Below are 23,405 nucleotides of genomic sequence, written 5' to 3' on the forward strand. Positions count from 1 at the left end.
CTGAATAAAAAAGTATATAGGTCTTGGACTAACTGCTTTCGTTTTCGAGGTAGTCGGTGTTAAAAATGACGATGGTTTCGAATAGTACTTTTTATACGATTTCGCGTCGGTTTGACGAGATTCGTATCTTAGACATTCCATGCCAATCGAGGTCCACCCTGCGAGGGGCCGAAGGCCCCCCGCACCCCACCCCCCTTCGGTGTGTGTGTGCGCGCGCGCGCGCGCGCGCAAACAAACTATGTGTATAATTTATACACACTAAATTTATACACATTAATTGTATTAATACAATTTATAACAGGTATGACAGGTTTCCTAACCTTCATAAGTCATCTTTAACACCGAATATCTCATAAACGACAGCAGTTAGCCCTATAATACCTATATACTTTTTTATTCAGCGTTAAAAGTACTATCAAAAACCGTCGTCAAATTGAGGGCCCCGGAAATCGTAATATCACCAAATTATCAATAAAATTTATTGATAAAACTGTGGAAAAAACATCTATTTTAGTGGTGTCCAATCGTGCAATGTGCGTGTCCAATCGTGCGGTGTACAATCGTCCCGTGTGCAAATGGAGGCGACCCGTATGAATCATAGGTATAAATCATAAAGATTGTAAGATATACGTGAACAAATAGTCTCAGCTTCGCGGATGGATGTTGTTTTTATTCTTCCCCACCACTCAAACTTTGACACCTGAACGTGAACCCATCAGAGTTAATCATTGTACTATGATCTCCCTATGACATAATTTTTGCGATGCTCGACGGGTATAAATGAGATGTGCGATGGATGCAGGAGCATTCAGTGTCCTCACGGCTACAGTCGTAACATTGCTAAAAAGCGGAAAGAATGGCTCGATTAAGTTGTATCGCGCTGATCGTTGGACTCGCCCTGGTGTGCGTGCTCGCCAAGGAGGAATTTTATTCTGATCGGTTCGATGATGTTGACATTCCGGCTATTTTCAATAATAACAAACTGCGACGACAATATTACTCGTGCTTGATGGACACTGGGCCGTGCGCCACGGCACCTCAAAGATTCATTAAAGGTACGTCTCTTGTCAAGTCAGGTCTGTCAGACCTGATCCAGATCAGGTCAGGTCAGGTCAGATCAATAAGGTCTCAGGTCAGTGAGGACCGTTCCATTTTTATCGTTCCGGGTTTGTTTTATAGATGATCTGTTTATTTTTGGAACGTGTGTGAAGTCGATTCATCTTTCATAGTAGCCTCGAGACGTAATCGAAGTGATCGCCATTAATAATATTATCCCTTTGCCTGTAAACGGGGGTCGTTTACGTCCAGACGCAATTCGAACTGCTTGCTAAACTTGGGGAGTGTGTACACTGTCTGGATACAATTTTACACGACATAGTCCAAGGCAGCTCCCTTCCCCCGTTTTTCCGGCTTTCGGCCGGACACAAACGACCCCCGTTTACAGGCAAAGGGTTATTAATCATAATTATTCTTCCTCTTCGATATACAGGGTGTCCCGGGTTTTAACCGACAAACTGCGGGAGCATATTCTACTAGTAGAAATAAGAAAAAATTCTTATATCGAGTTTGCTTAGAAATGCTTTATACAAAGTTATAAACCAATATTGAAAAGAAATATGAGATAAGTGACAACGGATTTTTTCACAAAAATAAAAATTATCTACGCAATGATTTAGTGACGCACTTCAAAATGTTGTCCTTGCACATCGATACAAGCTAGACATCGACGTAGTACAAAATTTGTTACAGTACGACATTCCTGAAAATTTTGTTGCATCTCAGTAACTGAATTAGGAATTCGTTGCTTCAAATCTTCAAGCGAGATTACTTCTGTACCGTAAACTTTATTTTTTAAAGTTCCCCATAAATAAAAATCAAGAGGCGTTAAATCGGGCGATCTTGGAGGCCAGAAAACCGGTCCTCCTCGACCAATCCACCTATGAGCGTAATGTTCATCTAACCAGTTTCTAACTTGTCTAGCATAGTGCGATGGACAACCGTCTAACTGTATCCAGCTGTTTTGGCGAAGATTTAAGATTCTTTCCGAGCGTCGTCGGTGTCTTAGAGCTGAACGAACATCATCATATTCATTCATAGGTCGAAATGAACCCAAATTACGTAATTGCAAATGGGTATTACTAAACACAGAACTATCTGGTACTCTCCTGTTAGGAAATCTACGTTGATACTCTCGTACGGCAGCTCGTGCATTTCCGTGACAGAATCCGTACACGAAATGAATATCAGTGTATTCCTCATGTGAAAACACTTTTGGCATTCTGATAGTAATTGCTAGTTCACACGACGATTGAAATCTAACGGCTACTGTTGTGAAAGTAACAATCATACTGAATCGTTTCAACATAGTGAACATGAATACACGTGAATACACATAACATAAACATCTTCGACCTTGCAAATTCTACACTATGTTCCGTTGTTACTTATCTCATATTTCTTTTCAATATTGGTTTATAACTTTGTAATAAAGCATTTCTAAGCAAACTCGATATAAGAATTTTTTCTTATTTCCACTAGTAGAATATGCTCCCGCAGTTTGTCGGTTAAAACCCGGGACACCCTGTATAACAGAGAAATCGTAGCTACGGTTTACAAATGTAACGGATGTTACATTTGCAGTCGGATATCACTCGTCTGATGCTATCAGTATCTGTTCCATGCAGCTATAAGGTCCTCCTCGACCAATCCACCTATGAGCACAATGTTCATCTAACCAGTTTCTAACTTGTCTAGCATAGTGCGATGGACAACCGTCTAACTGTATCCAGCTGTTTTGGCGAAGATTTAAGATTCTTTCCGAGCGTCGTCGGTGTCTTAGAGCTGAACGAACATCATCATATTCATTCATAGGTCGAAATGAACCCAAATTACATAATTGCAAATGGGTATTACTAAACACAGAACTATCTGGTACTCTCCTGTTAGGAAATCTACGTTGACACTCTCGTACGGCAGCTCGTGCATTTCCGTGACAGAATCCGTACACGAAATGAATATCAGTGTATTCCTCATTTGAAAACACTTTTGGCATTCTGATAGTAATTGCTAGTTCACACGACGATTGAAATCTAACGGCTACTGTTGTGAAAGTAACAATCATACTGAATCGTTTCAACATAGTGAACATGAATACATGTGAATACACATAACATAAAGATCTTCGACCTTCCAAATTCTACACTATGTTCCGTTGTTACTTATCTCATATTTCTTTTCAATATTGGTTTATAACTTTGTAATAAAGCATTTCTAAGCAAACTCGATATAAGAATTTTTTCTTATTTCCACTAGTAGAATATGCTCCCGCAGTTTGTCGGTTAAAACCCGGGACACCCTGTATAACAGAGAAATCGTAGCTACGGTTTACAAATGTAACGGATGTTACATTTACAGTCGGATATCACTCGTCTGATGCTATCAGTATCTGTTCCATGCAGCTATAAGGTCCTCCTCGACCAATCCACCTATGAGCACAATGTTCGTCTAACCAGTTTCGAACTTGTCTAGCATAGTGCGATGGACAACCGTCTAACTGTATCCAGCTGTTTTGGCGAAGATTTAAGATTCTTTCCGAGCGTTGTCGGTGTCTTAGAGCTGAACGAACATCATCATATTCATTCATAGGTCGAAATGAACCCAAATTACGTAATTGCAAATGGGTATTACTAAACACAGAACTATCTGGTACTCTCCTGTTAGGAAATCTACGTTGATACTCTCGTACGGCAGCTCGTGCATTTCCGTGACAGAATCCGTACACGAAATGAATATCAGTGTATTCCTCATTTGAAAACACTTTTGGCATTCTGATAGTAATTGCTAGTTCACACGACGATTGAAATCTAACGGCTACTGTTGTGAAAGTAACAATCATACTGAATCGTTTCAACATAGTGAACATGAATACACGTGAATACACGTAACATAAAGATCTTCGACCTTGCAAATTCTACACTATGTTCCGTTGTTACTTATCTCATATTTCTTTTCAATATTGGTTTATAACTTTGTAATAAAGCATTTCTAAGCAAACTCGATATAAGAATTTTTTCTTATTTCCACTAGTAGAATATGCTCCCGCAGTTTGTCGGTTAAAACCCGGGACACCCTGTATAATATTGTCTACTCTATAACATTGATCTTTTTGTGTATTTTTCTATCCTGACTAGCTTCGTAGAATAAGCGGTCTCAGAATATTTAGATGTGAGAAGAAGCAATTTCAAATTTTTGCGGAAAAACAGACCGATTTACGTTTCTGTAAATGTAATTTATTTTGATGTCTCTATTATTTCTTGAGCTGTGCGCAATTGGTTATTAGTATATTATTTTGGATGTAATTATTTTTATGGAAATTGTTTTCAAAAAATGGAATTGATTGTTGTAAAGATTAGGTAGTATGAAATTCTGCCGTTTTGATTTCAGATATTTTCGGCGAGATCATTCAAACTCAATGCAAAAAATGTACTGAAAAGCAAAAAGGGATGTTCGAGTACATAATCGAATGGTACACAGAGCATGAACCTGTTGAATGGCAAGCACTTGTTACAAAGTTGCTGGCAGATTTACAGAAAAAAGCTTGAGAAGCATAAAACATGGAACATGGAACGATAATACTGCATCTGTGAAATTGTTAAAATACTTCAACATATAATATTCTCTTCATACAAAAAGAAAACTAACATTAATTAATTAACCTATAATAATCATTGTTATGATTGTTAATGATGAGTGTATACTGTAATATATTAGATTAAAAAAGTTACAAATGACATATAATATTGTTTTCTTCATTCTAGCTATTATAATCCCTTTGATCTGTTATTTCTATTTTGCTAGCGTTATACAAATAGCGCAATATTCAGTTTGCAATATTTCTATTTTATAAAAACATTAATTTATAATTTATTTAAGTAAAGCATATTTCTTGGTATTTTATCTTCGCTTCTAAAGCTAGATAGTAGAATGCTTCAAATCTATTTATTCGTTAATAGGAAAATGGAGAATAATTTTTTATTAATTAAGGCTCCTGGTACTCACCGCAGCCATGTTGAATTATGACGTCAGAGGCGAGAAATGACACGCTGAGAATTCCTGCGTGCCATTTCCAAATAAAAAGATATTCGCATAAAATAACACTTTAGATCGCTTTAGAATACTTCTAAAATAGTCCGAAAACTAACCTTTTTTGTTAACAGTCAATCAATAGCCGTAAAATGCCTGTAATATGAAAATAGTCTTACGCATGCGCAGTAATGACCATATGACCAAGTTTCATATCACAGTCATCTTACGATTATTGATTGACTGTTGACAGAAAAGGTTAGTTTTCGGACTATTTTAGAAGTATTCTAAAGCGATCTAAAGTGTTATTTTATGCGAATATCTTTTTATTTGGAAATGGCACGCAGGAATTCTCAGCGTGTCATTTCTCGCCTCTGACGTCATAATTCAACATGGCTGCGGTGAGTATCCAGGAGCCTTAATATGATATAAAATGCGTTATTTATTCTTTAAACATTTTTTAAATATATATGTGACTTTTTATATTAGTTGGTCCTCTCTCTCGCATTGTTAAACGGAGCTCTTTCTTACCCAGTAAGCAAAATGTGTGCAATCTGCCAGCAGATTGGCAACAGATTGCTGCAGAAGTTGAGAGCAAATTGGCATCCGTTATGTCCGCATTAGGATAGTGATCTGCCAGCAGAGCCTGCTAACAGACTCTGACGGCAGATTGACGGCAGAAACCGAGCAGGATCTGTTAGCATTTGACGGCAGATTGACAGCAGAAACCGAACAGAATCTGCAGCTTTTGGCCATTCATATTTACGATATATTAAAGCATGTGTTTACTTTTAACACACTATAAATTGACATTTTATATTACCATGTGTTAAAAGAACGCATTTGTTTGTTTGTTAAATTAAAGTGCATTTGGCTTGATGTGTCTTTCTGACAGTTCGTTGCATAATCTCTCTCTTATTGTTAATTTATTCTAATCTGAAGTCCGAATTTTGCTTTCGAACTTCAGATTGCTTGTGGCGTGCGTGAACTACATGGACGTTGTTCATGGGAGCCTTTGTGCCGCAAGTGCAAAAATTTTCAGAAAAATTAATATTACCATGCCAAGGCGCGGATATTAACTTATATAACTGTTAGGCTAAATCTTAACATCGAGTAAGAACTCGACGTGTGCACCGCATAGCGGTGCGGAGCGAAAACACATATTCATAGCCGTGTAAATTTGAATACTGTCAAAAGCTGCAGATCCTGTTCGGTTTCTGCTGCCAATCTGCTGTTAGATTCCACGCGCGCAGATCTTGCTCGGTTTCTGCTGCCAATCTGCCGTTAGATTCCGCGTGCGCAAATCTTGCTCGGTTTCTGTCGACAATCCGACTTCAAGCCATGTTTGCAGATTCTGCTCGGTTTCTGCCGCCAATCTGTTCTTAGATTTTGTGAGCAAGCTCTGTTACATTTCTGGTACCAATTTGTCGAATTAATCGTTAATAACAACTTCTGTATCAAATTTGTTGTCTTTTGGCTGGCAATAGTTGATAGCAGATAGTTAGCATCATCTGCTTTCGGCAGACTTGGCTATCTAGGTAGTAATATTCGCGTCGTTACATTTGCATAAAAAATTTTAACCAGCTCTCCAAAATATCAAATATGCAAACGTTCGTTCCTTCCTGTTGAATATAGCAAAAACAAATAAGCGAAAAACAAGCACGTTGCGAAGGACAAGTCTATAAAGCCTATACATACAAGTCAATAATTCAAATTTGAGTTTCAAAACAACCTGCAATCTCAAGGAAACGTCATAATTCACCACATTTACAAACTGTTATTTTTCTCCTGTTTTATCATTTCAAAGCGCGAAAGTGCGTCCGTAAGTTAAGTGTAGGAGGTGCAATAGGGAGTACTCGAAGGTACGAATTACGTATGTATCTTTGACTATATAACCATGGACTGCCAGTTACTCCGACTTTTCCTATGCTTCCGTATAATCAACATCACGCGCGCCGCCATAGGTTAAATGGCAAAAAATCGAAACTCAAAATCAGATTCCAATGGTAAAACAGGAAAGAAGACAAAGATAAAATGAAAGAATAATAATAGAATATGCCGAATTCGAAATGCCGATGACGATGATGAAATTTCGATCTGATCCGCTATTTCACTCGATTAATCCTTGCATTGCGGATGGCTACGTTAATCCTCTCTCGTATGAATTATTTCAGCGCGACCAAATTTTGTAGATGAGAGGTGGTACATAGATTGCATCCACACATTTCTATCCAGATATGTGATATCTCTCGTATAATCCTCGCACAAAAGATACGTGATATATCTCTCGTATAATGCTAATAACTTTATTTTCTAATTCAATAACGCGAACAGAAATTGCGAATAGAGTAAATCCGAACACAGTTAATTAAATTACTATTTTCCTCTGTTTATCTTCAAATCTTCAAATGCTTCTATATAATCTTAAGTTCTTATGTAAACGTTCTTTATGTACGTTATTAAGGGGAGAGCCTGCTTTAGAACGTTGAAAATAAGGTATAATTTTACGAATTTTTTTGGAGAAACTATACAGCGGATCATTATAAAACTTTGATGCATTTATTAGTACATGTTTAAAGATAAAAAAAATTATTTTTTTATTTGAATATATCGCCTGTAGAGGTCGTCCTGGAGGCATCTTAGTGCAGCCGGCATTGTAAATTGGTGAGCATTCTCCTGCCTCCAAATTTCATCCAAACTGAAAAATTGAAATATTTTCTTGTTATTTATGAATTCCCATCGTCGATGAACCTTTAATATTCATAAAAACATTAAGTTAAACAATTATTTTTGCATGAAGAAGTTCAAAAACTTTGCCTAAAAATCGTACTTTTGTGTTCTAAGCTCCACCATTTTGGCACTTTTCAACTTTTTTCTTCTCTCTTTGGTTCATCGACGATGAGAATTCATAAATAACGAGAACACATTTCAATTTTTCAGTTTAGACGAAATTTGGAGGCAGGAGAATGCTCACCAATTTGCAATGCCGGCGACGCGGCTGCACTAAGATTTCTCCAGGACGACCTCTACAAGCGATATATTCAAACCAAAAAATAATTTTTTTATCTTTAAACATGTACTAATAAATGCATTGTAAATTGGTGAGCATTCTCCTGCCTCCAAATTTCATTCAAACTGAAAAATTGAAATATTTTCTTGTTATTTATGAATTCCCATCGTCGATGAACCTTTAATATTCATAAAAACATTAAGTTAAACAATTATTTTTGCATGAAGAAGTTCAAAAACTTTGCCTAAAAATCGTATTTTTGTGTTCTAAGCTCCACCATTTTGGCACTTTTCAACTTTTTTCTTCTCTCTTTGGTTCATCGACGATGAGAATTCATAAATAACGAGAACACATTTCAATTTTTCAGTTTAGACGAAATTTGGAGGCAGGAGAATGCTCACCAATTTGCAATGCCGGCGACGCGGCTGCACTAAGATTTCTCCAGGACGACCTCTACAAGCGATATATTCAAATCAAAAAATAATTTTTTTTATCTTTAAACATGTACTAATAAATGCATTGTAAATTGGTGAGCATTTCCTGCCTCCGAATTTCATCAAACTGAAAAATTGAAATATTTTCTTGTTATTTATGAATTCCCATCGTCGATGAACCTTTAAAATTCATAAAAACATTAAGTTAAACAATTATTTTTGCATGAAGAAGTTCAAAAACTTTGCCTAAAAATCGTACTTTTGTGTTCTAAGCTCCACCATTTTGGCACTTTTCAACTTTTTTCTTCTCTCTTTGGTTCATCGACGATGGGAATTCATAAATAACGAGAACATATTTCAATTTTTCAGTTTAGACGAAATTCGGAGGCAGGAGAATGCTCACCAATTTGCAATGCCGGCGACGCGGCTGCACTAAGATTTCTCCAGGACGACCTCTACAAGCGATATATTCAAACCAAAAAATAATTTTTTTTATCTTTAAACATGTACTAATAAATGCATTGTAAATTGGTGAGCATTTCCTGCCTCCGAATTTCATCAAACTGAAGAATTGAAATATTTTCTTGTTATTTATGAATTCCCATCGTCGATGAACCTTTAATATTCATAAAAACATTAAGTTAAGCAATTATTTTTGCATGAAAAAGTTCAAAAACTTTGCCTAAAAATTGTACTTTTGTGTTCTAAGCTCCACCATTTTGGCACTTTTCAACTTTTTTCTTCTCTCTTTGGTTCATCGACGATGGGAATTCATAAATAACGAGAACATATTTCAATTTTTCAGTTTAGACGAAATTCGGAGGCAGGAGAATGCTCAGCAATTTGCAATGCCGGCGACGCGGCTGCACTAAGATTTCTCCAGGACGACCTCTACAAGCGATATGTTCAAACCAAAAAATAATTTTTTTTATCTTTAAACATGTACTAATAAATGCATTGTAAATTGGTGAGCATTTCCTGCCTCCGAATTTCATCAAACTGAAAAATTGAAATATTTTCTTGTTATTTATGAATTCCCATCGTCGATGAACCTTTAAAATTCATAAAAACATTAAGTTAAACAATTATTTTTGCATGAAAAAGTTCAACAACTTTGCCTAAAAATCGTACTTTTGTGTTCTAAGCTCCACCATTTTGGCACTTTTCAACTTTTTTCTTCTCTCTTTGGTTCATCGACGATGGGAATTCATAAATAACGAGAACATATTTCAATTTTTCAGTTTAGACGAAATTCGGAGGCAGGAGAATGCTCACCAATTTGCAATGCCGGCGACGCGGCTGCACTAAGATTTCTCCAGGACGACCTCTACAATCGATATATTCAAATCAAAAAATAATTTTTTTTATCTTTAAACATGTACTAATAAATGCATCAAAGTTTTATAATGATCCGCTGTATAGTTTCTCCAAAACCAATTCGTAAAATATACCTTATTTTCAGCGTTCTAAAGCAGGCTCCCCCCTTAAGGGTTCTATAATTTATTGTGCCAGTTTGGAGGAAAACTCTCGCGTCTCAAATTTATTTTATGTTGTAGACTTGCACCCTTGTATACAATAATAGACAAACATTTTAATGTTTGTCTTGCGTATTTTAACGTCTACGCGTATATATTATAACAGCACATTAACCTACGAACGTAAGTTTCCTACTGCATGTCTGCATGTGAACTGATGTGAATTCACATTTGTTATTGAGGTACCAGAATTTGCCACTTAACCTATGGCGGCGCTCGTGATGTTGATTACAGCATGAAAAGCCAACTAGCAGTCGATGGTTATATAGTCAAAGGTATGTATGTATGTACACTGAGGTGCATAAATGACTTCCTTTTTCGGTGTAGATAGGTGTAGATAAGCGCAGCATACATTCGACCACGCAGATGGCACGCTTATCTACACCATTTACACCGAAAAAGGAAGTCATTTATGCACCTTAGTGTACATGCACAACGACCGGCTGTCATATTTACTCGTTCAGCATGAAGGTAGGTGTTCATCCGTTGACAGGGGATCCCACTGCAGCCTGGCGCGAGTTGTCTCACAATCAAAAAGTCGTGAAAATAAACGCCAAATTACCGACGACCGAAGCGGCGAGCGACAAAGTACGTCTACCTGATTTTTATCGTCTCTCGAATTTTCTCCATGGAAAAACGCGTGAAGTTAACCTCAAAGAGCCGCTAATACCTGTTTCTACTCCGTTTCCGCTGCGTCCAAACAAACGCATGAACTTCTGCGCGTTGTAGATCGAACAGTTTCCATAAATGCCCTTTTAATTTCCAGTTACGTGTGGTATGTATGAGCGACACGCACTCTCTCACGCCTTTCATAAAATTTGACATACCCGCGGGCGACGTCTTCATCCACGCCGGAGATTTCACGAAATGTGGCAGCCTACAAGAAGTCATTGACTTCAATAACTGGATAGGTAATGTTAATCAACGCCGTGTCGTCTACTTCTGCTACGTCAGTGAGAAATGTTGAATTCACTGGAAAATCCAGTCAATGCCGATTCTCTGAAGTCGAACGCAAACTCTCTACATCAAGAATATTACAAATTTTGCGTCTGAATACAAAAGAATCTTGTATTAATTCTTAATGTTTTAGTGATATTAAATTAAAAGTAATAATAAATAAAATAATTAAAAATGTTGGAGTTTTGCGTTTGAATTTTGTTAAGGAGCCTGGCATGGACTTTCCGGTCAAACCAATAAATTGGGAAAGTTAAGAAGCAGTGTATCGTGTGATCCAGGTAATTTACCGCACAAGCACAAAATAGTCATAGCTGGAAATCATGAACTCAGCTTTGACCCGACGTTCACGCATCCATTCTCGGTGCATACCAGTGGAGATCACCAGAAACACACAGGCACCAGTATACTCGACGATATTCCTACTCTGGGCATGTCGAAGGACACTCTTGCCGAAGCTATTAAAACTACTAACATTAAGGATTATTTGACAAATTGTACATACTTGGAGGATTCGGAGATTATAGTGGACGGGATCAAGATATATGGTACTCCATGGTAAATGTTCCATCGTATGTTAGCCTCACTAAGTAGCTTAACGGTAAACAAATGTAGGGACTGCAATCAATTGGAAAAAAACCTTAAATCAATTAACGTCAGGAAAATGATATCTATTAGGAGTGTGATTTAGTTTTGAGGGTTTTGCAACAGATGGCTGTAGTGTCAGTTTGTTCCAATAGCTGTTTCCGATAACTGTTGTTTCTTACAGTCTTGACATTATCCATGACATTCAGTAGCATTATAGCAATAGATGCAATAACAGTCGTGTTTGTATCATCGTAAAAATACAACTTCCGAAAGCTCTTTAGCATTTTCGACATGCGTTGCTTTTGTTTTTTAATCAAAAGAAAACTGCGGCTGACGGTTATAGAATTCTTGTGGAAACTCATGGTGATTCTGCTCCATCAATTAAGACGTGTGAATACTGGTTTGGACGCTTTAAAAGTGGTGATACTGATGTGAAGGACAAAGAACGCTCGGGACAACCAAGAAAGCTTGAAAATGCAGATTTGCAGGCATTATTGGACGAAAATCCAACACAATCCACTTCAGAACTTGCCAGAGCATTAAATGTTGATCGTACAACAGTTACCAAACATTTACATGAAATGGGAAAAATTCAGAAAGAAGGGAAATGGGTTCGACATCAATTATCGGAAAGTGCCATTTGAACATTTGCATTTCGTTGATCGCCAGGCAAAAAAAGAAGAGTCTTTTGTCTCGGATTGTTACTGGGGATGAAAAGTGGATCTATTTTGATAATCCGAAACGCAGAAAATCATGGGTGGATCCAGGCGAACCATCAACATCCACTCCGAGACGCAATATTCACGGTTCAAAAGTAATGCTCCGTATTTGGTGGGATAGTGTACTATGAGCTGTTAAATCCGCACGAGACTGTCACGGCTGATCGTTATCGACACCAATTGTACAAGTTGAAGCAAGCATTGGACCAAAAACGACCACCAATTGCGAGCAAACGACGGAAAGTGATTCTTCTTCGTGACAACGCTCGACCTCACGTTGCGTTATCAGTGAAACAAACACTATTAGAGCTTGAATGGCAAGTCTTACCGCACCCCGCGTATTCTCCGGACATTGCTCCATGCGATTATTATTTGTTCCGGTGGATGCAAGACGCTTTAGAGGATACACACTTTGATAATTTGGAAGAAGTGCGAAAATTCGTCGACGAATGGATCAACTGAAAAGAAGAGTCATTTTATCGTGGTGGAATCCATTTCTTGCCAGAGCATTAAATGTTGATCGTACAACAGTTACCAAACATTTACATGAAATGGAAAAACTTCAGAAAGAAGGGAAATGGGTTCGACATCAATTATCGGAAAGTGCCATTGCGAACCGGTTGAACATTTGCATTTCGTTGATCGCCAGGTAAAAAAAGAAGAGTCCTTTGTCTCGGATTGTTACTGGGGATGAAAAGTGGATCTATTTTGATAATCCGAAACGCGGAAAATCATGGGTGGATCCAGGCGAACCATCAACATCCACTCCGAGACGCAATATTCACGGTTCAAAAGTAATGCTCCGTATTTGGTGGGATAGTGTACTATGAGCTGTTAAATCCGCACGAGACTGTCACGGCTGATCGTTATCGACACCAATTGTACAAGTTGAAGCAAGCATTGGACCATAAACGACCACCAATTGCGAGCAAACGACGGAAAGTGATTCTTCTTCGTGACAACGCTCGACCTCACGTTGCGTTATCAGTGAAACAAACACTATTAGAGCTTGAATGGCAAGTCTTACCGCACCCCGCGTATTCTCCGGACATTGCTCCATGCGATTATTATTTGTTCCGGTCGATGCAACACGCTTTAGAGGATACACACTTTGATAATTTCGAAGAAGTGCGAAAATTCGTCGACGAATGGATCAACTCGAAAGAAGAGTCATTTGATCGTGGTGGAATCCATCTCTTGCCAGAAAGATGGGAAAAAGTTATAGAAAACGAAGGAAAATATTTTGATTAAGGTATTCATTCATTATCATATTTAAATACATGCGTTTTTGAGCAAAAAAACCCTCAAAACTAAATCACACCCCTAATAGTTTTGAGGGTTTTGCAACAGATGGCTGTAGTGTCAGTTTGTTCCAATAGCTGTTTCCGATAACTGTTGTTTCTTACAGTGTTGACATTATCCATGACATTCAGTAGCATTATAGCAATAGATGCAATAACAGTCGGGTTTGTATCATCGTAAAAATGCAACTTCCGAAAGCTCTTTAGCATTTTCGACATGCGTTGCTTTTGTTTTTTAATCAAAAGAAAACTGCGGCTGACGGTTATAGAATTCTTGTGGAAACTCATGGTGATTCTGCTCCATCAATTAAGACGTGTGAATACTGGTTTGGACGCTTTAAAAGTGGTGATACTGATGTGAAGGACAAAGAACGCTCGGGACAACCAAGAAAGCTTGAAAATGCAGAGTTGCAAGCATTATTGCACGAAAATCCAACACGATCCACTTCAGAACTTGCCAGAGCATTAAGTGTTGATCGTACAACAGTTACCAAACATTTACATGAAATGGGAAAAATTCAGAAAGAAGGGAAATGGGTTCGACATCAATTATCGGAAAGTGCCATTGCGAACCGGTTGAACATTTGCATTTCGTTGATCGCCAGGTAAAAAAAGAAGAGTCCTTTGTCTCGGATTGTTACTGGGGATGAAAAGTGGATCTATTTTGATAATCCGAAACGCGGAAAATCATGGGTGGATCCAGGCGAACCATCAACATCCACTCCGAGACGCAATATTCACGGTTCAAAAGTAATGCTCCGTATTTGGTGGGATAGTGTACTATGAGCTGTTAAATCCGCACGAGACTGTCACGGCTGATCGTTATCGACACCAATTGTACAAGTTGAAGCAAGCATTGGACCATAAACGACCACCAATTGCGAGCAAACGACGGAAAGTGATTCTTCTTCGTGACAACGCTCGACCTCACGTTGCGTTATCAGTGAAACAAACACTATTAGAGCTTGAATGGCAAGTCTTACCGCACCCCGCGTATTCTCCGGACATTGCTCCATGCGATTATTATTTGTTCCGGTCGATGCAACACGCTTTAGAGGATACACACTTTCATAATTTCGAAGAAGTGCGAAAATTCGTCGACGAATGGATCAACTGAAAAGAAGAGTCATTTGATCGTGGTGGAATCCATCTCTTGCCAGAAAGATGGGAAAAGTTATAGAAAACGAAGGAAAATATTTTGATTAAGGCATTCATTCATTATCATATTTAAATACATGCGTTTTTGAGCAAAAAAACCCTCAAAACTAAATCACACCCCTAATATTAAATATATTTTCCTATTATTCTTCGAGTGTTATGAAATTTCGTATTTCGATATTCTACGATTAAGTAAATGTTGCGACATTCTTTCACATTTATGAATTCTCTATATGTTATGTGTGGAAGATAAAGCTAATCGCTCGAGGCATGCCACGGAAAAAGATGTGTGTGCGTGCCTACTTGGGGAGATGCTATGAAGAATATTTGTAGGAAACAATTTCAGGTATAAGAGATTCTTGTTTTGAGGGACATTTCGTTTCGAAACTTTAGGCAGCCAGAGTTTTGCAAGTGGGCCTTTAACGTGCCACGAGGAGAAGCGTGTCTGTTAAAGTGGGAAATGATTCCGTCGGACACCGATATCCTCGTGACGCACACGCCTCCCGTCGGTTATGGGGACCTGTGTTGCACTGACGTACGCGCCGGATGTGTCGAATTATTGTCAACGGTGCAAAATCGCGTGAAACCCAAGTATCACGTATTCGGTCACATACACGAAGGTACGACGAAGTTTTTAAGCGCGAGGTCGAAATAAAAATTATTCGAGCTACATAATTTTGTGTCTTGCAGGATATGGTATATCTTCAGACGGCAAGATAATATATATCAATGCGTCGACGTGCGATTTGAATTATCTGCCGAATAATCCACCAATAGTATTTGATATAACATTACCTCCCGGTGTTCAAAAATCGTGAACCATCAGCCGAGGTAATATATCCAACGCTATCGACCTACGCTTCATTGCACAATGTTGCATTATGAAGTTTCGAATTTTGTAAACTAAAGAAAATCGGTGTATGACCGATATAAAAATACGTATGGAAGTTTCTTGCCTTAATTTTTCAACCACACGTGTATAAAATATATCGTATGAGTTATCAATTTGCATTCAATTGTCTTTCATTTTCACACGATTTTCTAATAAAATTTCATAATACAATTCAATATGTTGTTCTTCGAATAAAATCAAATCCTGTGAATTCTCCTCTCCATTTTCTAATTTTGCGATAAAATACAATCGTAAATATTTGTTAAGAGAATATGAACGTTCAAGTAACTTTTAATAAACTCGATACTCGGTAAATAATAAAAATCAGATTTTATCAGAATGCACTGCTTGACATAAATAATGGTAGTTCGCTATTCAATAAGTAGACACGAAAGTAGGGCCATGTTTTACTTTTCATACATTTATTGCAATACTCACACGAATAACAAGTGGCACTTTTTCGTTGAGTAAGAAGAATTTGCAATCATGTGTTGTCATGTTAAACTAAATTCATATATTGGTTCGCGATTGTTTTAATAAAAGCGAAATTTGTATATTTATTACTACATTCATTTTGATATCGTCAGTAATTCATTACGCTAAATACGGTCAGCGCCATTTCTCTATTGTATATATGGTACTTGTAACGCGATAGACTCTCTTTCTCCCTGTCTCTCTCACTCTAAATAGTATAATTACGAAATTTTTCTTGCCGACTTCCGTATCGATATATGAAAAATTCTTCCCTACAAGTATTATAAATCTCTAAGATTTATTTAAATACGAGGTCCATGTTAGCAAATTATCTGATAGATCTATGTGCACTGATATGACACTTTAATCGTGGTGTGCCGACACCACGATTAATTAAATTACTATTTTGCCATTGTAACAGATCAATCATGTCCACAACTCTGATCATTCTTCCTTAATTGAGAAAGATAAAAAGGATAAGCTATAATATTATAAATTACATAGAGCTGAAGCTATAATTTTGATCGCAACAAAACTCTAAAATATCATTACATTTTCTATCGTAAAAGTTTTTCAAGAAAACATGTCTATGTATATATATATATACAAATTTCTCTCTTTCTCTCTCTCTAAAAATTCATCACGATTTCGATCTGATTACTGTCACAATTGTCACTCAGAAATTCATGAAAAAATAGAGCAAACTATAAATCTCAATTTAGAATTGGGACACAGAAAATAGGTAAGCCAGCCTGCTGGCTGGCAGGCGAACGTAGTTATCTTTAGCTAACAATAACAATAAACAATTAATGTAAAAAGAGTACTCATTCTTCTTACATGGCTTGTAAGGTAGATCACGAAAGATTTTCATCTAATACGGTACATTTGAAAACAGGTACGATACAGATTCACCGTTATGAGTCCGCCTCACGGCCTCAGCAAACATCATCGAGACGTCGATACACTGAAAAATGGAACGCTTGGTGAATTCTTATGCAGCTTTTTGATCAATTAAATTATTTTCTAGTTAAGGGGGGAGCCTGCTTTAGAACGCTGAAAATAAGGTATAATTTTACGAATGTTTTTGGAGAAACTATACAGCGGATCATTATAAAACTTTGATGCATTTATTAGTGCATGTTTAAAGATGAAAAAAATTATTTTTTGATTTGAATATATCGCCTGTAGAGGTCGTCCTGGAGGCATCTTAGTGCAGCCGGCATTGCAAATTGGTGAGCATTCTCCTGCCTCCAAATTTCTCCAAACTGAAAAATTGAAATATCTTCTCGTTATTTATGAATTCCCATCGTCGATGAACCAAAGAGAGAAGAAAAAAGTTGAAAAGTGCCAAAATGGTGGCGCTTAGAACACAAAAGTACGATTTTTAGGCAAAGTTGTTGAACTTTTTCATGCAAAAGTAATGTTTTTATGAATATTAAAGGTTCATCGACGATGGGAATTCATAAATAACGAGAAAATATTTCAATTTTTCAGTTTGGATGAAATTTGGAGGCAGGAGAATGCTCACCAATTTACAATGCATTTATTAGTACATGTTTAAAGATAAAAAAAATTATTTTTTGGTTTGAACATATCGCTTGTAGAGGTCGTCCTGGAGAAATCTTAGTGCAGCCGCGTCGCCGGCATTGCAAATTGCTGAGCATTCTCCTGCCTCCGAATTTCGTCTAAACTGAAAAATTGAAATATGTTCTCGTTATTTATGAATTCCCATCGTCGATGAACCAAAGAGAGAAGAAAAAAGTTGAAAAGTGCCAAAATGGTGGAGCTTAGAACACAAAAGTACGATTTTTAGGCAAAGTTGTTGAACTTTTCATGCAAAAATAATTGTTTAACTTAATGTTTTTATGAATTTAAAGGTTTTTCGACGATGGGAATTCATAAATAACGAGAAAATATTTCAATTTTTCAGTTTGGATGAAGTTTGGAGGCAGGAGAATGCTCACCAATTTACAATGCATTTATTAGTACATGTTTAAAGATAAAAAAAATTATTTTTTGGTTTGAATATATCGCTTGTAGAGGTCGTCCTGGAGAAATCTTAGTGCAGCCGCGTCGCCGGCATTGCAAATTGTGAGCATTCTCCTGCCTCCGAATTTCGTCTAAACTGAAAAATTGAAATATGTTCTCGTTATTTATGAATTCCCATCGTCGATGAACCAAAGAGAGAAGAAAAAAGTTGAAAAGTGCCAAAATGGTGGAGCTTAGAACACAAAAGTACGATTTTTAGGCAAAGTTGTTGAACTTTTTCATGCAAAAATAATTGTTTAACTTAATGTTTTTATGAATGTTAAAGGTTCATCGACGATGGGAATTCATAAATAACGAGAAAATATTTCAATTTTTCAGTTTGGATGAAATTTGGAGGCAGGAGAATGCTCACCAATTTACAATGCATTTATTAGTACATGTTTAAAGATAAAAAAAATTATTTTTGGTTTGAACATATCGCTTGTAGAGGTCGTCCTGGAGAAATCTTAGTGCAGCCGCGTCGCCGGCATTGCAAATTGCTGAGCATTCTCCTGCCTCCGAATTTCGTCTAAACTGAAAAATTGAAATGTGTTCTCGTTATTTATGAATTCCCATCGTCGATGAACCAAAGAGAGAAGAAAAAAGTTGAAAAGTGCCAAAATGGTGGAGCTTAGAACACAAAAGTACGATTTTTAGGCAAAGTTGTTGAACTTTTTCATGCAAAAATAATTGTTTAACTTAATGTTTTTATGAATGGTAAAGGTTTTCGACGATGGGAATTCATAAATAACGAGAAAATATTTCAATTTTTCGTTTGGATGAAGTTTGGAGGCAGGAGAATGCTCACCAATTTACAATGCATTATTAGTACATGTTTAAAGATAAAAAAAATTATTTTTTGATTTGAATATATCGCCTGTAGAGGTCGTCCTGGAGAAATCTTAGTGCAGCCGCGTCGCCGGCATTGCAAATTGCTGAGCATTCTCCTGCCTCCGAATTTCGTCTAAACTGAAAAATTGAAATATGTTCTCGTTATTTATGAATTCCCATCGTCGATGAACCAAGAGAGAAGAAAAAAGTTGAAAAGTGCCAAATGGTGGAGCTTAGAACACAAAAGTACGATTTTTAGGCAAAGTTGTTGAACTTTTTCATGCAAAATAATTGTTTAACTTATGTTTTATGAATATTAAAGGTTCATCGACGATGGGAATTCATAAATAACGAGAAAATATTTCAATTTTTCAGTTTGGATGAAGTTTGGAGGCAGGAGAATGCTCACCAATTTACAATGCATTTATTAGTACATGTTTAAAGATAAAAAAAATTATTTTTTGGTTTGAATATATCGCTTGTAGAGGTCGTCCTGGAGAAATCTTAGTGCAGCCGCGTCGCCGGCATTGCAAATTGGTGAGCATTCTCCTGCCTCCGAATTTCGTCTAAACTGAAAATTGAAATGTGTTCTCGTTATTTATGAATTCCCATCGTCGATGAACCAAAGAGAGAAGAAAAAATTGAAAAGTGCCAAAATGGTGGAGCTTAGAACACAAAAGTACGATTTTAGGCAAAGTTGTTGAACTTTTCATGCAAAAATAATTGTTTAACTTAATGTTTTTATGAATGTTAAAGGTTCATCGACGATGGGAATTCATAAATAACGAGAAAATATTTCAATTTTTCAGTTTGGATGAAATTTGGAGGCAGGAGAATGCTCACCAATTTACAATGCATTATTAGTACATGTTAAAGATAAAAAAAATTATTTTTTGGTTTGAACATATCGCTTGTAGAGGTCGTCCTGGAGAAATCTTAGTGCAGCCGCGTCGCCGGCATTGCAAATTGCTGAGCATTCTCCTGCCTCCGAATTTCGTCTAAACTGAAAAATTGAAATGTGTTCTCGTTATTTATGAATTCCCATCGTCGATGAACCAAAGAGAGAAGAAAAAAGTTGAAAAGTGCCAAATGGTGGAGCTTAGAACACAAAAGTACGATTTTTAGGCAAAGTTGTTGAACTTTTTCATGCAAAAATAATTGTTTAACTTAATGTTTTTATGAATGGTAAAGGTTTTTTCGACGATGGGAATTCATAAATAACGAGAAAATATTTCAATTTTTCGTTTGGATGAATTTGGAGGCAGGAGAATGCTCACCAATTTACAATGCATTATTAGACATGTTAAAGATAAAAAAATTATTTTTTTTGATAACGCCTGTAAGGCGTCTGAGAATCTAGTGCAGCGCGTGCCGGCATTGCAAATTGCTGAGCATTCTCCTGCCTCCGAATTCGTCAAACTGAAAATTGAAATGTTTCTCGTTATTTATGAATTCCCATCGTCGATGAACCAAAAAGAAGAAAAAAGTTGAAAAGTGCCAAAATGGTGGCTTAGAAACAAAAGTACATTTTAGCCAAAGTTGTGAACTTTTTCATGCAAAAATAATTTTAACTTAATTTTTTATGATGTTAAGGTTCATCGACGATGGGAATTCATAAATAACGAGAACATATTTCAATTTTCAGTTTGATGAAATTGGAGGCAGGAGAATGCTCACCAATTTGCAATGCCGCGACGCGGCTGCACTAAGATTTCTCCAGGACGACCTCTACAGGCGATATATTCAAATCAAAAAATAATTTTTTTTATCTTTAAACATGTATAATAAATGCATCAAAGTTTTATAATGATCGCTGTATAGTTTCTCCAAAACCAATTCGTATAAATATACCTTATTTTCAGCGTTCTAAAGCAGCTCCCCTTAATATCCGATTTTTGGTAGTGTGAACGAGACGATTACTAATCTTTGGGCAATCTTTCATGTGACCGTAACTTGGGGGATATTTGGTCCACGTACTACAGCTTCGAAGAACAGGCACTTGTTAATCCTCTGATGCGCGACCACGAATATACAGCGTGAGTATCGCGTAAACTTCGTTGGCACCAGCTGTCCAAACAGCTTCCCGCTGCGTGGCAGATCGGTACACAAGTATCGGGCCATGTCGTCGACCAGATCGCGACCCTGTCTTTGGACGTCTCCGACCAATAATACTGCGACTTCGTTCGCCTTTTCCTCTCTTTTGGATTAAGGGCAAACTCGACGTTCAGTCGATCCGCGATAGATGTGGACCTGCGAACGGCAAATAATTAAATGTCTTCGATGGAAATCACTGTTTTTTCATTCTCCTCCGATTTACTTACCTTCTGGCACCACCCGCCATCGGGGACGATATTGCTATTTCGCATTCAACATATTCTTCCTTGATCCATTTGAGGACAGCTGTCGGCAAATAAATTGTCTACGGAGTCAAAGAATCGCGTGTATTTGACTAGCATGCAGCGTTCCATGTATAATATGTCGCGCCAGCAACAGAGAGCATATTCGCACTAGTTCGCGGAGATCCGGCGCGCGGCGCCCTCTGTTGTGAAAAATACATTTCGACAGGTAAGTTTTTGAGAATTCGGAACGAGCCCTCAAGTCCATTTGCAAACTGGAAATCCGTCCTGCAATTAAAGAAATTGCTATTAAAGGTCTTGAAAGGCATGCCGAAAACATGTTACGAGAATTAGAAGAACATTACAAAGCGAGTCTGTTTATACTTTTGAGGAGCTGAATAAAAATTGTTTTTTAAAAGCTACGCCATAATTTATCTCGACTGTCGTACAAGTCTTTATTTGAAGATTACAAAATAGTTTTGTAAAAGGAATTGCCAAAAGGATTTTCTTTTTCAGAGGGGAAAAATAATAATATAATGGTCCGTGAACATAGAATTTCTCTATAACTATTATATTCAGAGAATATATTTTTTTCACGGGAAACGACGTTGCTAATGCCACCCCAGTTAGACTCTCAATACTACTGTAGAGTGAAAGCAAAATTATCGAAAATTATAACGCAAAACGGAACACAATGCATCTCGGTCTCCATTAACCAAAGGGCGATTTACGAGGATGAACAAAGGGCAAACGTTGGACAATCGTTCGTATGGATATATATAAGTATGTGTAATACACAGATATAAGAGTAAATTTCGATAAACGAATTTGCGTCCCAATATCACGGGTGCATTTACTTACATTTATGTGCACAATTACATGAGAAATTTAGTTAAACTCGTAATGATATCCGTACATTTTAAGTACGTTGTTTTTCACCATAGAGAAATGCATTGTGCAAGATGATGGGAAAATCTTTTAGTAAATCAATACTTGCTTAATGAGCGCGGAATCACCAAGTTATGGCATAAACTTATAAAGGTATCTTCCACAATCGTATATATTTCATGAGTCCATTTTTAAACCAGTATAACGACCGACTGACATTCCTATGATACTGAAGCATTAATGCGGATAGACAATTAGACACTCGGAACAATTACATCGTTTAAGCTTACAAATAATTAGTACCCAATGAACATCATGTCGTACCCGCACTAAAAAAAAAAAAAAACAAAAAACCAACTAATTGCGTACAATGTACCGCTATTATATTAATATTTTGCCCTCTATTCGCGGATTATCAAGAATGCTCTGACCAAAATGTTTTGCATTCATCATCATCATGGGGGATACCACTGCGCTGGTGTTGTAGCAACGATATTATTATTATATAGTTGTTATCCTACAAAGAAATTCTATTCTCTCATTGAAAAATGTAATATTACAAATCGAACGTGTTCAATTGACATTGCAAACGCTTGCACTCGACAATCTTCAGTTGCTATTATTATACTCATGTAGGCAGGTCAGCAGAATATCCTGAAAATAACCCCAACTCTATCAGAAATTCGAAAAATTGTAGTTGCAAAATCTTTCCCACAAACAATACATATCTTTGATATTTTCTAAGATATAATCTAGAGATTATAACTAATGGCAAGTGATAACTTCTAATGGCAGCCTCGCTTCATAGTTGTAAAACGGTTTTTAGGTTCAACCTTGTAATTATCATCATATTAATTTTCAGGCAGTAGCCAATTAATTACCTAATTAGAGGGGTGCCCATTCTGTTGCAGATAAACACACGATACCATGCAAATAAATTCCTTTTGTTTAACATTAAGTAAGTACGCGCCAAGATGTACGCCGCATGAGAAATATAGAGGCAACGTACTTTTACAACCTTTTCACACTTTTTTTAAATACTGGTACGTAAAGTAGTCAAATGAAATGTTATCAGAACTTAAACTCTTGCGATTGTTGTCGTTTCGATAACAAAAATGCGCAAAACCCCCAGAGAAATCTAGCACGAGTTTTGCAACACCATCCGGTTATCTATC

General features: G+C 37.0%; 2 protein-coding genes and 1 pseudogene across 3 annotated transcripts; 2 read left to right on the forward strand and 1 right to left on the reverse strand.

Moving 5' to 3' along the window:
- Positions 1–791: 791 nt before the first annotated feature.
- LOC113563253 (putative odorant-binding protein A10) lies at positions 792–4,797 on the forward strand. Its single transcript, XM_026974648.1, has 2 exons — positions 792–1,055; positions 4,444–4,797. The coding sequence occupies exons 1-2, from the start codon at positions 857–859 to the stop codon at positions 4,599–4,601; spliced, it is 357 nt and encodes a 118-aa protein (XP_026830449.1). The 5' UTR covers positions 792–856; the 3' UTR covers positions 4,602–4,797.
- Positions 4,798–10,391: 5,594 nt separating this feature from the next.
- On the forward strand, positions 10,392–15,849 carry LOC105285315 (metallophosphoesterase domain-containing protein 1). 2 transcript variants are annotated; one of them, XM_011349455.3, is made up of 5 exons: positions 10,392–10,649; positions 10,828–10,972; positions 11,297–11,573; positions 15,175–15,401; positions 15,472–15,849. In XM_011349455.3, exons 1-5 carry the CDS (start codon positions 10,527–10,529, stop codon positions 15,597–15,599), a joined length of 900 nt encoding a protein of 299 aa, XP_011347757.1. In that variant the 5' UTR covers positions 10,392–10,526; the 3' UTR covers positions 15,600–15,849. The 2 variants fall into 2 exon arrangements, with proteins under 2 accessions (XP_011347757.1, XP_019889162.1); XM_020033603.2 differs by having other exon boundaries at positions 10,512–10,532.
- Positions 15,850–21,008: 5,159 nt separating this feature from the next.
- LOC113563274 lies at positions 21,009–21,563 on the reverse strand (annotated as a pseudogene).
- Between the last annotated feature and the right edge of the window lie 1,842 nt (positions 21,564–23,405).

The sequence above is a fragment of the Ooceraea biroi genome, chromosome 13 (genome assembly GCF_003672135.1).
Source record: "Ooceraea biroi isolate clonal line C1 chromosome 13, Obir_v5.4, whole genome shotgun sequence".
Taxonomy (NCBI): domain Eukaryota; kingdom Metazoa; phylum Arthropoda; class Insecta; order Hymenoptera; family Formicidae; genus Ooceraea; species Ooceraea biroi.

What these genes read in the sequence shown, in the direction of transcription:
- LOC113563253 (XM_026974648.1), top strand. Translation starts at nt 857, where the DNA reads ATGGCTCGATTAAGTTGTATCGCGCTGATCGTTGGACTCGCCCTGGTG. An exon ending in ACCTCAAAGATTCATTAAAG is followed by an intron (nt 1,056 to 4,443) that starts GTACGTCTCTTG and finishes TTTTGATTTCAG; the next exon opens with ATATTTTCGGCGAGATCATT.
- LOC105285315 (XM_011349455.3), top strand. Translation starts at nt 10,527, where the DNA reads ATGAAGGTAGGTGTTCATCCGTTGACAGGGGATCCCACTGCAGCCTGG. An exon ending in CCGAAGCGGCGAGCGACAAA is followed by an intron (nt 10,650 to 10,827) that starts GTACGTCTACCT and finishes TTTAATTTCCAG; the next exon opens with TTACGTGTGGTATGTATGAG. An exon ending in AAGATATATGGTACTCCATG is followed by an intron (nt 11,574 to 15,174) that starts GTAAATGTTCCA and finishes TCGAAACTTTAG; the next exon opens with GCAGCCAGAGTTTTGCAAGT.